A 13,289-nucleotide genomic window follows, 5' to 3' on the forward strand; every position below is an offset into this window, starting at 1 on the left:
ACAAAGACCTGAAGCATTCAACATCACTTCTTAAAACTGACATACAATCCTACACTTAATCTAGTATAATAAATACTTATTGAAATCCAACTTTTCCACATTTTTGTTTTTCTGTTTATTTATTGTTTATTTATTCTTGGAACACTTGTCCAAATGTGTTCAAAGAGCTGTGTTAGCTCTGATAAATGATTAACAGAGGACTGTTATTGATCTACTGTCAAAAAGGAGAGCCTAGTAATCCCTGTGCTGCAAATGCGTGAGGGATGGGATCTAATATGCAAGTGGCTGTTAAAATCTTCTTTGTTGCTTTTTGGGTATCTTTCATTACCCTAGCCGAAGAGCAAGGTAAGGTACTGATATGTTCTAAAATGTATTGTTTATTTCCTTTCACGCAACATTATTAGCATTAAAAATCATTTATGACCTGAGTTTGGGAAGCCAATCCATAGATATTCAAACTTAGTATGTTCCATGTTATATTTTACAGAATGTTTGAAAGCAAATATTGAGTTTGAGAATACCCAGAAAAGTGATCTTCTTGAAAGCTATCTGAATGAACAAAAAGTGAAACTGAGCTGTGCTATCGGCTACGTTGGATTTTTGAAGCTTCAATGTAAAGATGGTAAATGGAATCTAATTGCAGGGAGAGAATGCAAAAGTAAGCAGACCCTGGTCAACAGCAAATATACTGTATATGAAATCACAATGATGCACCCAGTAGCCAGAGTTTGTGTTTTGCATGAAATAATGAAAACTGTTTGGATTTTGTAGAAAGACCATGTGGTCACCCAGGAGACACACCAAATGGAGATTTCAAACTTATAAGAGAGTCAGAGTTTGTATTTGGAGCTACAGTGGAATATACATGCAGGACAGGGTAAGAGCCTGCCTTGTTAAATAGTGCTAGTATGTCTGATATTTACTATTATTCCTCTCTCCCTCTCTCCCCCCCTCCCCCAATATAAACAACAAACAAAATATGTGATGTTTAGGGTTTTGTTAGCTATATTTAATTGCAAAATATTTAACAAATTTGAATTTATTGGTGTCACCCTTCTTCTGAATCTCAAATTGAAATGCATGTTTTTTTCATTAAACTATTTTCAAATGCTTACATATACTCTTATTTTCTTGATTTTTTTTAAGGTATATTATGGCCAGCAGAGTAAATACTCGGAACTGTCGTATCGAAGGGTGGGATAATGCCGTACCTGTCTGTGAAGGTAAAGAAACACACTGCAAAAACTCCACACAGAAAGGGCCCCCGCAAACCCAGAACCTTCTTGCTATGAGGCGACCATGCTAACCAATTACACCACCACACATATATATATATATATATGTGTGTGTGTGTGTGTGTGTGTGTAATATAAAAAGTGTACACACCCCATTAAAATGAGAGGTTTTTCTGATGTAAAAAAATGAGACCACAATAAATAACTTCAAGACTTTTCCCACCTTTAATGTGACCTATAACCTGTACAATTCAATTGAAAAACAAACAAATATGCTAGGGGAGAAAACATTAAAAAATAATAAAAAATGTACAATAAGCTGGTTGCATAAGTGTGCACACCCTTAAACTAATAGTTTGTTGAAGCACTTTTGATTTAATTACAGTATTCAGTCTTTTTGGGTACACACCTGCCATCAATTAAAATGACTCTGATTAACCCCAAATAAAGTTCAGACATTTACTCAGTTGCATCCTCCAGCAAAAGGCACTATTTCTACAGTGGTGCCAAAACCCAGGGCGGAGTACAGAGGAGAACAGCCTCATGGAGTCCTTCCCCTTCAAGGACCTGGTCCATGCCCTTGCCACGGCCTGACAGAGCCAGCACCAGGCACTGGTTGCCCTCCGGAAGGAGCAAGAACAACAGTTTGAAGCCTTGGTGCTGGCGCAACAGGAAGATCGCCAGGCCTTCTGGCACCTACTCGCGTCAGCGGGGTCCACCATCACCACCGCCGCAGACCCTCCCCACTTCACTCTAATGAAGATGGGTCCGCAGGATGACCCCGAAGCCTTCCTCGCTCTTTTTGAGCAGGCAGCAGAGGCGTGGGGTTGGCCGGTGGAACAGCGCAAGACGTGCCTTCTCCCCCTGCTAACGGGCGAGGCTCAGCTGGCCATGCTACAGCTCCCTGCCGACAGCCGGCTGGTCTATGCCGACAGCCGGCTGGTCTATGCCGACCTCTGCAGGGCTGTCCTCCAATGTGTGGGGCGCACCCCGGAGCAGCAACAGCAGCGCTTCCACGCACTGCACCTGGAGGAGGTCAGCCGGCCATTTGCGTTTGGCCAGCAACTCCGGGATGCCTGCCGGCAGTGAGGGGCAACAACCGCGACGCTGAGGGAATCATTGACCTAGTCGTGCTGGAACAATTCATTGCCCAACTTCCGGAAGGAACAGCAGAGTGGATCCAGTGCCATCGCCTGGCATCACTGGATCAGGCCATCATACTGGCGGAGGACCATATGGCAGCTGTTCCGATGGCAGGACAGCGTGTCTCCTCTTCTCCACTCTTTTCTCTCTCTCTCTCTCTCTCTCTCTCTCTCCCCTTCTGTTCCTCGTCCTCGCCTCATTCCGCCACTGTGGAGGCGGGGGGCGGCTCCACCCCAGCCAGCCCGCCACACCCGTGGTGCCCTACTAGTTCCTACATCCTTGTCTGTGTCTTCCCTCCCTCAGATGAGTGAGCTCCAAAACACTGGTTCAGAGGGAGAGCCTGGGCCGGTATGCTGGCGCTGTGCAGAGCCGGGGCACCTCCAGCATCAGTGCTCGGCAATGGAGGTGGGTGCAGTGGTCCGGATCCCCGACTCTCCAGGGACCACCCTCGATCGGGCTGGAGCGTATCGCATACCGGTGAGTATCCAAGGGGATACATATCAGGCTTTGGTGGACTCTGGCTGTAATCAGACCTCAATCCACCAAAGCCTGGTGCAAGATGAGGCATTGGGGAGAGCACAATTGGTGAAGGTGTTGTCTGTGCACGGGGATGTTCACAACTCCCCTTTAGTGTCAGTCCACATTCTATTTCAAGGGGATAAATTTAGAGTAAAGGTGGCGGTTAATCCTCGCCTTACCCACTCGATAATTTTGGGGACTGATTGGCCAGGATTTAGGGAATTAATGGCACAGCTAGTGAAGAGTAGGGCCTGCCATAATTTAGCGGGGGGAGGTCCCGGTGTGGCATTGGCGGGAGCAGCTGTCACATAGCCATCTACGTCATCACTGCATCAGAGTGAGGAGCAGCATGCTCCTCCTCCCTCTCTTGGGGAATCCCTTGTGGATTTCCCGTTGGAGCAGTCGCGAGATGAAACTCTGTGGCATCTGTTTGACCAAGTGAGAGTAATCGATGGTCAAACGCTCCAGCCAAACGCCACCCCGTCCTTCCCCTATTTCTCCATTATTAAGGATAGGCTATACCGAATGACACAGGACACTCAGACTAAGGAACCGATAACACAGCTTTTGATCCCAAAGACCTGCCAGGAATTTATATTCCAGGTGACTCACTTTAATCCCATGGCCGGACACTTGGGGCAGGATAAGACACTAGCCCGAATAATGGCCTGGTTCTATTGGCCAGGGATTCGCGGCAATGTCCGTAGGTGGTGTGCAGCATGCCGCGAATGCCAGTTAGTAAATCCCGTGGCCACTCCAAAAGTGCCTTTGCTCCCTCTCTCATTAATCAAGATCCTGTTCGAAAGAATTGGGATGGATCTTTTCGGGCCATTAGATCAGTCAACACGAGGATATTGCTTTATTTTAGTCCTGGTGGACTATGCAAAACAATATCCAGAAGCAGTGCCTCTTCACAATATCTCAGCATGTAGTATTGCAGAAGCGCTCTTCTGCATCATCTCCCAAGTTGGAATCCCCAAAGAGATTCTGACTGATCAAGGCACTACATTTATGTCAAGCATACTGCGCAAACTATATGAGTTACTGGGAATTAAGCCTATCGGCACCAGCATTTATCACCCACAAACAGATGGCTTAGTTGAACAGTTCAATCGCACCCTCAAGAACATAATTCGGAAATTTGTAAGCGAGGATGCACGCAACTGGGATAAATGGCTCGAGCCCCTGTTATTCGCAGTGCGAGAGGTCCCACAAGCCTCCACAGGGTTCTCCCCATTTGAATTATTATATGGGCGTAAGCCACGTGGCATTCTAGATGTGCTGCGTGAAAATTGGGAGGAGGGACCTTCAACAAGTAAAAATGAAATTCAATGTTATCGACCTGCACGCCAAACTCCACACACTCACGCACCTAACCCAGGAGAATTTGCAGCAGGCCCAAGAACGTCAAGTCTGTCTGTACGACAGGGGCATGTGCCTTAGGGAATTCACACCAGGAGATAAAGTATTTGTGTTGCTGCCCACGTCGCGCTCCAAATTGATTGCCAGGTGGCAAGGACCCTTTGAGGTCACATGGCGAGTCGGGGACATCGACTATGAGGTGAGGCGAACGGACAGGGGTGGGGCTTTACAGATTTACCACCTCAATCTGTTAAAACTTTGGAACGAGGAGGTCCCAGTGGTGTTGGTGTCAGTGGTTCCAGAGAAGGCAGAGCTGGGGCCGGAGGTTAAAAAAGGAAAATTGACATCGCCCACCGCTCCGGTCCCCTGTGGAGACCACCTCTCCCCGACCCAACTCACGGAGGGCACCCAGTTGCAGACAGAATTTTCTGATGTGTTCTCACCCCTGCCCGGCCGCACCCACCTCATAGAACAGCATATTGAGATGCCACCAGGGGTAGTAGTGTGCAGCCGCCCTTACAGACTGCCCGAACACACAAAAAAAGGTGGTTTGGGAAAAACTCGAGGCCATGCTTGAAATGGGCATTGTTGAGGAGTCCCACAGTGACTGGAGCAGCCCAGTCGTCTTGGTTCCCAAGACCGATGGGTCAGTCCGGTTCTGTAGACTATAGAAAAGTCAACGCAGTGTCTAAATTCGATGCATACCCAATGCCTTGTGTTGACGAGTTGCTCGATCAACTAGGCACGGCTCGTTTTTATTCGACACTGGATTTGAAAAAAGGGATATTGGCAGATCCCCTTGACTCCACTATCCTGAGAGAAAATGGCCTTTTCCACACCATTTGGCTTACACCAGTTCGTCACACTTCCTTTTGGGCTGTTTGGGGCGCCCGCTACGTTCCAGCAGCTTATGGATAGGGTCCTCTGCCCCACGCCACCTACGCAGCCACATACTTGGCGATGACATCATTTATAGTAATGACTGGCCACGGCTCTTAGACCACCTAAGGGCCATCCTTAGGTCGCTGAGGTGAGCGGGTCTCACAGCCAACTCAAAGAAGTGTGCGATTGGGCAGGTGGAATTACGGTATCTGGGCTTCCACTTGGGCAATGGGCAGGTGCATCCCCAAATCAATAAGACAGCAGCGATTGCAGCCTGCCCGAAGCCCAAGACCAAAAAGGGGGTGAGACAGTTCCTGGGGCTGGCTGGCTACTATTGTAGGTTTATACCTAATTATTTGGATGTCACCAGCCCACTGACTGATCTCACTAAAAAGGGGGCACCAGATCCGGTCCAGTGGACAGAACAATGCCAGCAGGCTTTCTCTGAGGTAAAGGCTGCACTGTGTTGGGGACCACTGTTACACTCCCCTGACTTTTCTCTCCCCTTTGGTTTGCAGACGGATGCGTTGGAGAGGGGGCTGGGGGCTGTTCTTTCCCAGGAGGGGGAGGGGGAGGATCGTACAGTGCTGTACATCAGCTGGAAGCTGTCGGTGTGCGAGGGCAGGTACAGCACAATAGAAAAGGAATGCCTCACCATCAAGTGGGTGGTCCTCGCCCTCCGCTACTACCTGCTGGGGTGCCCTTTCACCCTCTGTTCAGACCACGCGCCCCTGTAGTGGCTCCACCGCATGAAGGATGCCAATGCGTGGATCACCTATTGGTATCTGGCACTCCAGCCGTTTAAGTTCGAGGTAGTCCACAGGCCGGGGGCACAGATGGTCGTGGCAGATTTCCTCTCCTGTTGGGGGGGGGGAGTCAGCTTCAGGCCGGATGACTCCCTGGCCTGAGTCGGGCGGTGGGGGTATGTGGCAGCAGGGGCGTGGTCAAGCATCGCTCTGTGAATGGAGGACGGAATTCAGGGAAGGTAAGTGGCAGAATTACTGCACCTGATGTGAATTAACCTGTGTTTGTGTTCTCCCCCAGTGACCGCGGCCTATAAAAGGAGAGAGAGAGCAGAGAAAGAGAGCTCTCCCCAACCTGGACACTTGTGTGCGCGTGTGTGTGGGTGAGTGAAGTAAGACACTGAAAAGCACAAAATATAAGAACTCAGTTCTGGCCTGCCGTGCTTCTGTGCTCCACCCACCTTCAACTATTTCTACAAGGGGCTTTAGTCAAAGTGGAGGGAATTATGAACAGTTCTAAATACCAGTCAATTTTGGCCCAAAGCCTTCAGGTGTCTGCTAGAAAGATGAAGAGGAATTTCATCTTGCAGCATGACAATGACCCCAAAAAATTTTTTGAACGGCCCAGCCAGAGCTCAGACCTAAATCCAGTTGAAAATCTGTGGGGCGACCTGAAGAGGGCTGTGCAGAAAAGATGCCCTTGCAATCTGACCGATTTGGAGCACTTTTGCAAGGAAGAGTGGGCAAATATTGCCAAATCTAGATATGGCAGGCTGATAGATGCCAACCCAAAAAGACTGAATGCTGTAATTAAATCAAAAGGTGCTTCAACAAACTATTATTTTAAGGGTGTGCACACTTATGCAACCACCATATTGTACATTTTTTATTTTTTGTTTTACCCTGAACAGATTTGTCTGTTTTTCAATTGAATTGTACAGGTTATAGGTCAGATTAAAGATGGGGAAAGGTTTGAAATTATTTATTGTGGTCTCATTTTTTTTTTTACATCAGGAAAACCTATAATTTTAATGGGGTGTGTACACTTATATATATATATATATATATATATATATATATATATATATATATATATATATATATATATATATATATATATATATATATATATATAAAATACACATCCTCTTGTGTGTGTGTATATGTGGTTAGCACTGTCGCCTCACAGCAAGAAGGTCTTGGGTTCGAGCCCAGTGGCTGGCGAGGGCCTTTTTGTGTGGAGTTGGCATGTTCTCCCTGTGTCTGTGTGGGTTTCCTCTGGGTGCTCCAGTTTCCCCCATGGTCCAAAGACATGCAAGTTAGGTTAATTGGTGGCTCTAAATTGACCATAGGTGTGAATGGTCGTTTGTCTCTGTGTCAGCCCTGCACTTGTCCAGGGTGTACCCTGCCTCTCGCCTATAGTCAGCTGGGATAGGCTCCAGCTTGCCTGCAACCTTGTAGAACAGGATAAGCGGCTACAGATGTGTGTGTGTGTGTGTGTGTGTGTATATAAATATATATATATATATATATGAGTGATTCCATGCTTATGGGTACTGAAATGGGGACATGAACTTATTTTTAAAAATTCACCTAAAACCATTTCTTTTTTTACCATCAGGTCACAAAACATGTAATCTTTAATGAATGATATGTTAAAAGATAACTTTAATTTTCTGAGATGTAATAAAAACATATTTATATGCCAAAGTCAGAACGTAACAGAAGTGTTGTGGACATATATATTCTCAATTTTAACAATGTAGAATTACTTTTTGAAACATAGGAAGGTGATGTTTTAGCAAATATAATTAATAAACATGTGTAGTAGAATAAACATACACATTCTTTCAATAAGATTAACATGGTATATAGCTAGATTGTAATTAATTTGTAACAGACGCGAGATGGACAATCGTAACAGAAGTAATGTAACAGACATCATTTTGGAACTCATAGGCTTGACTTTGGCATATAAATATGTTTTTATTACATCTCAGAAAATTAAAGTTATCTTTTAACATATCATTCATTAAAGATTACATGTTTTGTGACCTGATGGTAAAAAAAGAAATGGTTCTAGGTGAATTTTTAAAAATAAGTTCATGTCCCCATTTCAGTACCCATAAGCGTGGAATCACATATATATATATATATATATATATATCCTCCTAGAACTGCAACCTTATTGTGATGGAGGGGTTTGTGTGCTTGAATGATCCTAGGAGCTATGTTGTCGGGGGCCTTATGCCCCTGTTAGGGTCTCCCAAGGCAGACAGGTCTGAGGTGACAGGCCAGACTAAGAGCAGTTCACCAAAACCCCTTATGGATAACAATCTATCAAGGACTGTGACGTCGCACAGTATGGCGCAGCCGGGGCCCCACCCTAGAGCCAGGCCCGGGGTTGGGGCTCATATGCGAGCTCTTGGTGGCCGGGCCTTTGCCCACGGGGCCCGGCCGGGCTCAGGCCGAAGCGGTGACATGGGCCCGACCTCCTGTGGGTTCACCACCCACAGAGGTAGCCATAGGGGGCTGGTGCAGTGTGGATTGGGCAGCAGTTGAAGGCAGGGGCCTCGACGACCTGATCCCCAAACACAGCAGCTAGCTGTTGGGACATGGAATGGGTGGAAAGAGGCTGAGCTTGTGTGGGAGGTTGAGAGGTACCGGCTAGAGATAGTCGGGCTCACCTCTACGCACAGCTTGGGCTCCAGAACCCAGCTCCTCGAGAAGGGCTGGACTCTCCACTTCTCTGGAGTTGCCCATGGTGAACGGCGATGGGCTGGTGTGGGCTTGCTTATAGCTCCCCAGCTCAGCCGCCATGTGTTGGAGTTTACCCCAGTGAATGAGAGGGTCGCCTCTCTGTGCCTTAGGATCGGGGAGAGGGCTATTGCTGTTTGTGCCTACAGGCCAAATAGCAGCATAGAGTATCCAGCCTTCTTGGAGTCCCTGGGAGAGGTACTGAGAGGTGCTCAGACTGGGGACTCCATTGTTCTACTGGGGGACTTCAATGCTCACGTGGGCGATGACAGTGACACCTCGAGGGACGTGATTGGGAGGAACAGCCTCCCCGATCTGAACCCGAGTGGTGTTTTGTTATTGGACTTCTGTGCTAGTCACGGTTTGTCCATAACGAACACCATGTTCGAGCATAGGGGTGTCCATAAATGCACGTGGCACCAGGACACCTTAGGTCAGAGGTCGATGATTGACTTTGTTGTCATTTCATTGGATCTCCAGCCCTATGTCTTGGACACTCGAGTGAAGAGAGGGGCTGAGCTGTCAACTGATCACCACCTGGTGGTGAATTGGATCCGCTGGCGGAGGAGGAAGCCGGACAGACCTGGCAGGCCCAAATGTATGGTGAGGGTCTGCTGGGAACGTCTGGCCGAGCACTCTGTCAGGGAGGTCTTTAACTCCCACCTCCAGGAGAGCTTCTCCCAGCTTCCAAGGGAGGAGGGGGGCGACATTGAGTCTGAGTGGACCATGTTCTCTGCCTCCATTGTCGATGCGGCTGTTCGGAGCTGTGGCCGCAAGGTCTCCGGTGCCTGTCGTGGCGACAATCCCTGAACCCGGTGGTGGACACCGGAAGTAAGGGATGCTGTCAAGCTGAAGAAGGAGTCCTATCGAGCCATGTTGGCCTCCGGGACTCCTGAGGCAGCTGATAGGTCAGACGTGCCACAGCTTGGGCAGTTGCGGAAGCAAAAACTCGGAACTGGGAGGAGTTCGGTGAGGCCATGGAGGAGGACTATTGGCCAGCCTTGAAGAAATTCTGGCAAACTGTCCAGCGCCTCAGGAGGGGGAAGCAGTACTCTGCCAACACTGTTTACAGTGCAGGTGGGGAGTTGTTGACCTCGACTGGGGACATTGTCGGGCGGTGGAAGGAATACTTCGAGGATCTCCTCAATCCCACTGTCTCACTTCTTCCATTGAGGAAACGGAGGCTGATGACTCAGAGGTGGACTCGTCCATTACCCAAGCCGAAGTCACTGAGGTGGTTAGCAAGCTCCTCGGTGGCAAGGCACCGGGGGTGGATGAGATCCACCCTGAGTATCTCTGGATGTTGTGGGGCTGTCTTGGCTGACACGCCTCTGCAACATCGCGTGGCGGTCGGGGACATTGCCTCTGGGGTGGTGGTCCCTCTTTTTAAGAAAGGGGACCAGAGAGTGTGCTCCAATTATAGGGGAATCACACTTCTCAGCCTCCCAGGGAAGGTTTACTCCAGGGTACTGGAAAGGAGAATTTGGCCAATAGTCAAACCTTGGATCCAGGAGGATCCTGGATCCAGTGTTCCTGGTCGCGGAACACTGGACCAGCTCTATACCATTCAAAGGGTGCTCGAGGGTTCATGGGAGTTTCCTCAACCAGTCCACATGTGCTTTGTGGATTTGGAGAAGGCATTCAACCATGTTTCTCATGGTATTCTGTGGGGGGTGCTTCGGGAGGATGGGGTTTGGGGCTCTTTGCTAAGGGCTGTCTGGTCCCTGTACGAATGGAGCAGGAGTCTGGTTTGCATTGCCAGCAATAAGTCAGACCTGTTCCCAGTGCATGTTGGACTCCAGCAGGGCTGCCCTTTGTCACCGGTTCTGTTCATAATCTTTATGGACAGAATTTCTAGGTGCAGCCAGGGGCCGGAAGGAATCCTGTTTGAGAACCACAGGATTTCATCTCTGCTTTTCGCAAATGATGATGTCCTGTTGGCTTCTTCAAACCAGGACCTTCAGCATGCACTGGGGTGGTTTGCAGTCGAGTGTGAAGTGGCTGGGATGAGAATCAGCACCTCCAAGTCCGAGGCCATGGTTCTTGACCGGAAAAGGGTGGCTTGCCCTCTCCAGGTTGGTGGAGAAGTCCTGCCTCAAGTGGAGGAGTTTAAGTATCTCAGGATCTTGTTCACGAGTGAGGGACGGATAGAGTGTGAGATCAACAGGCGGATCGGTGCGGCCTCCGCAGTGATGCAGTCGCTTTATCGGTCCATCATGGTGAAGAAGGAGCTGAGCCAAAAGGCAAAGCTCTCGATTTACCGGTCGATCTATGTTTCAACTCTCACCTATGGTCATGAGCTTTGGGTAATGACCGAAAGAACTAAATCGTGGATACAAGCGGCCGAAATGAGTTTCCTTCGCAGGGTGGCTGGGCGCTCCCTTAGGGATAGGGTGAGAAGCACAGTCACTCGGGAGGAGCTCGGAGTAGAGCCACTGCTCCTCCACATCAAGAGGAATCAGCTGAGGTGGCTCGGGCATCTCTTTCGGATGCCTCCTGGATGCTTCCCTGGGGAGGTGTTCCAGGCATGTCCCCCTGGGAGGAGGCCCCGGGGAAGACCCAGGACACGCTGGAGGGACTATGTCTCTCGGCTGGCCTGGGAACGCCTTGGTGTTCTTCCCGAGGAGCTGGCCAAGGTGTCTGGGGAAAGGGAAGTTTGGGCTTCCATGTTCAGACTGCTGCCTCCGCGACCCGGCCCTGGGTAAGTGGAAGAAGATGAGACTATATATTTTATATATATATATATATATATATATATATATATATATATATATATATATATATATTAGTTGTCAAAGATATGAAGTTTATCTTTGAGCGGTGAATATATTCACAAGTGAGCGAAGTGAATGAGTGTAAATACTTCCAACATGAGAAAATAAATTTCATACCTTCTTGCCATCATATAATATTCTTAATGTTATATGGACACATCTATCCATCCATTATCTGTAGCCGCTTATCCTACTCTACAGGGTCGCAGGTAAGCTGGAGCCTATCCCAGCTGACTATGGGCTGGAGGCCGGGTACACCCTGGACATGTTGCCAGGTTATTGCAGGGCTGACACAGAGACAAACAACCATTCACGCTCACGTTATGGACACATCCACAAAAAAAACCCCACAAGTTAATCAAAAGAACTTTAATTTTGAATCAGTTCACCATTTTGACAACATGCATCTAGTCAGTAGAAAAACACTAGGAGTGATGTCATCAGAGTGAAATATCGGGAAATGTCACTCATATCAATGATGTATTTCGTATGAAAAATGTGAGTTTTTCAATACGAGAAGATAAACTTCATATCTTCAAGCCAATGTGTGATGTTCTTTTTATTATATAGACACCTTCACAAACAAAAAGAACTCAAATTTATCAAAACAATTCATCGATTTCCTCACAAGTGAAATATAGATTTACAGTGGTGCTTGAAAGTTTGTGAACCCTTTAGAATTTTCTATATGTCTGCATAAATATGACCTAAAGCATCAGATTTTCACACAAGTCCTAAAAGTAGATCAAGAGAACCCAGTTAAACAAATGAGACAAAAATATTATACTTGGTCATTTATTTATTGAGGAAAATGATCCAATATTACATATCTGTGAGTGGCAAAAGTATGTGAGCCTCTAGGATTAGCAGTTAATTTAAAGGTGAAATTAGAGTCAGGTGTTTTCAAATCAATGGGATGACAATCAGGTGTGAGTGGGCACCCTGTTTTATTGAAAGAACAGGGATTTATCAAAGGCTGATCTTCACAACACGTTTGTGGAAGTGTATCATGGAACGAACAAAGGAGATTTCTGAGGACCTCAGAAAAAGTGTTGTTGATGCTCATCAGGCTGGAAAAGGTTACAAAACCATCTCTTAAGAGTTTGTACTCCACCAATCCACAGTCAGACAGATTGTGTACAAATGGAGGAAATTCAAGACCATTGTTACCCTCCCCAGGAGTGGTCAACCAATAAAGATCACTCCAAGAGCATGGCATGTAATAGTCAGTGAGGTCACAAAGGACCCCAGGGTAACTTCTAAGCAACTGAAGGCCTCTCTCATATTGGCTAATGTTAATGTTCATGAGTCCACCATCAGGAGAACACTGAACAACAATGGTGTGCATGGCAGGGTTGCAAGGAGAAAGCCATTGCTCTCCAAAAAGAACACTGCTGCTCATCTGCAGTTTGCTAAAGATCATGTGGACAAGCCAGAAGGCTATTGGAAAAATGTTTTATGGATGGATGAGACCAAAATAGAACGTTTTGGTTTAAATGAGAAGCGTTATGTTTGGAGAAAGGAAAACACTGCATTCCAGCATAAGAACCTTATCCCATCTGTGAAACATGATGGTGGTAGTATCATGGTTTGGGCCTGTTTTGCTGCATCTGGGCCAGGACGGCTTGCCATCATTGATGGAACAATGAATTCTGAATTATACCAGCGAATTCTAAAGGAAAATGTCAGGACATCTGTCCATGAACTGAATCTCAAGAGAAGGTGGGTCATGCAGCAAGACAACGACCCTAAGCACACAAGTCGTTCTACCAAAGAATGGTTAAAGAAGAATAAAGTGAATGTTTTGGAATGGCCACGTCAAAGTCCTGACCTTAATCCAATTGAAATGTTGTGGAAGGACCTGAAGCAAGCAG

The 13,289-nt window shown here is 47.3% G+C and overlaps 1 protein-coding gene across 1 annotated transcript in view; it reads left to right on the forward strand.

Moving 5' to 3' along the window:
- Positions 1-263: 263 nt before the first annotated feature.
- LOC132899062 (complement factor H-like) overlaps positions 264-13,289 on the forward strand; it is a 77,997-nt gene continuing 64,971 nt past the window's right edge. Inside the window, exons 1-4 of the mRNA XM_060940703.1 lie at positions 264-345; positions 488-658; positions 772-877; positions 1,147-1,223. Coding sequence (XP_060796686.1) covers positions 264-345; positions 488-658; positions 772-877; positions 1,147-1,223 — 436 coding nt within the window. The remainder of the gene's footprint in view (positions 346-487; positions 659-771; positions 878-1,146; positions 1,224-13,289) is intronic.

Source organism: Neoarius graeffei, chromosome 15 (assembly GCF_027579695.1).
Source record: "Neoarius graeffei isolate fNeoGra1 chromosome 15, fNeoGra1.pri, whole genome shotgun sequence".
Taxonomy (NCBI): Eukaryota; Metazoa; Chordata; class Actinopteri; order Siluriformes; family Ariidae; genus Neoarius; species Neoarius graeffei.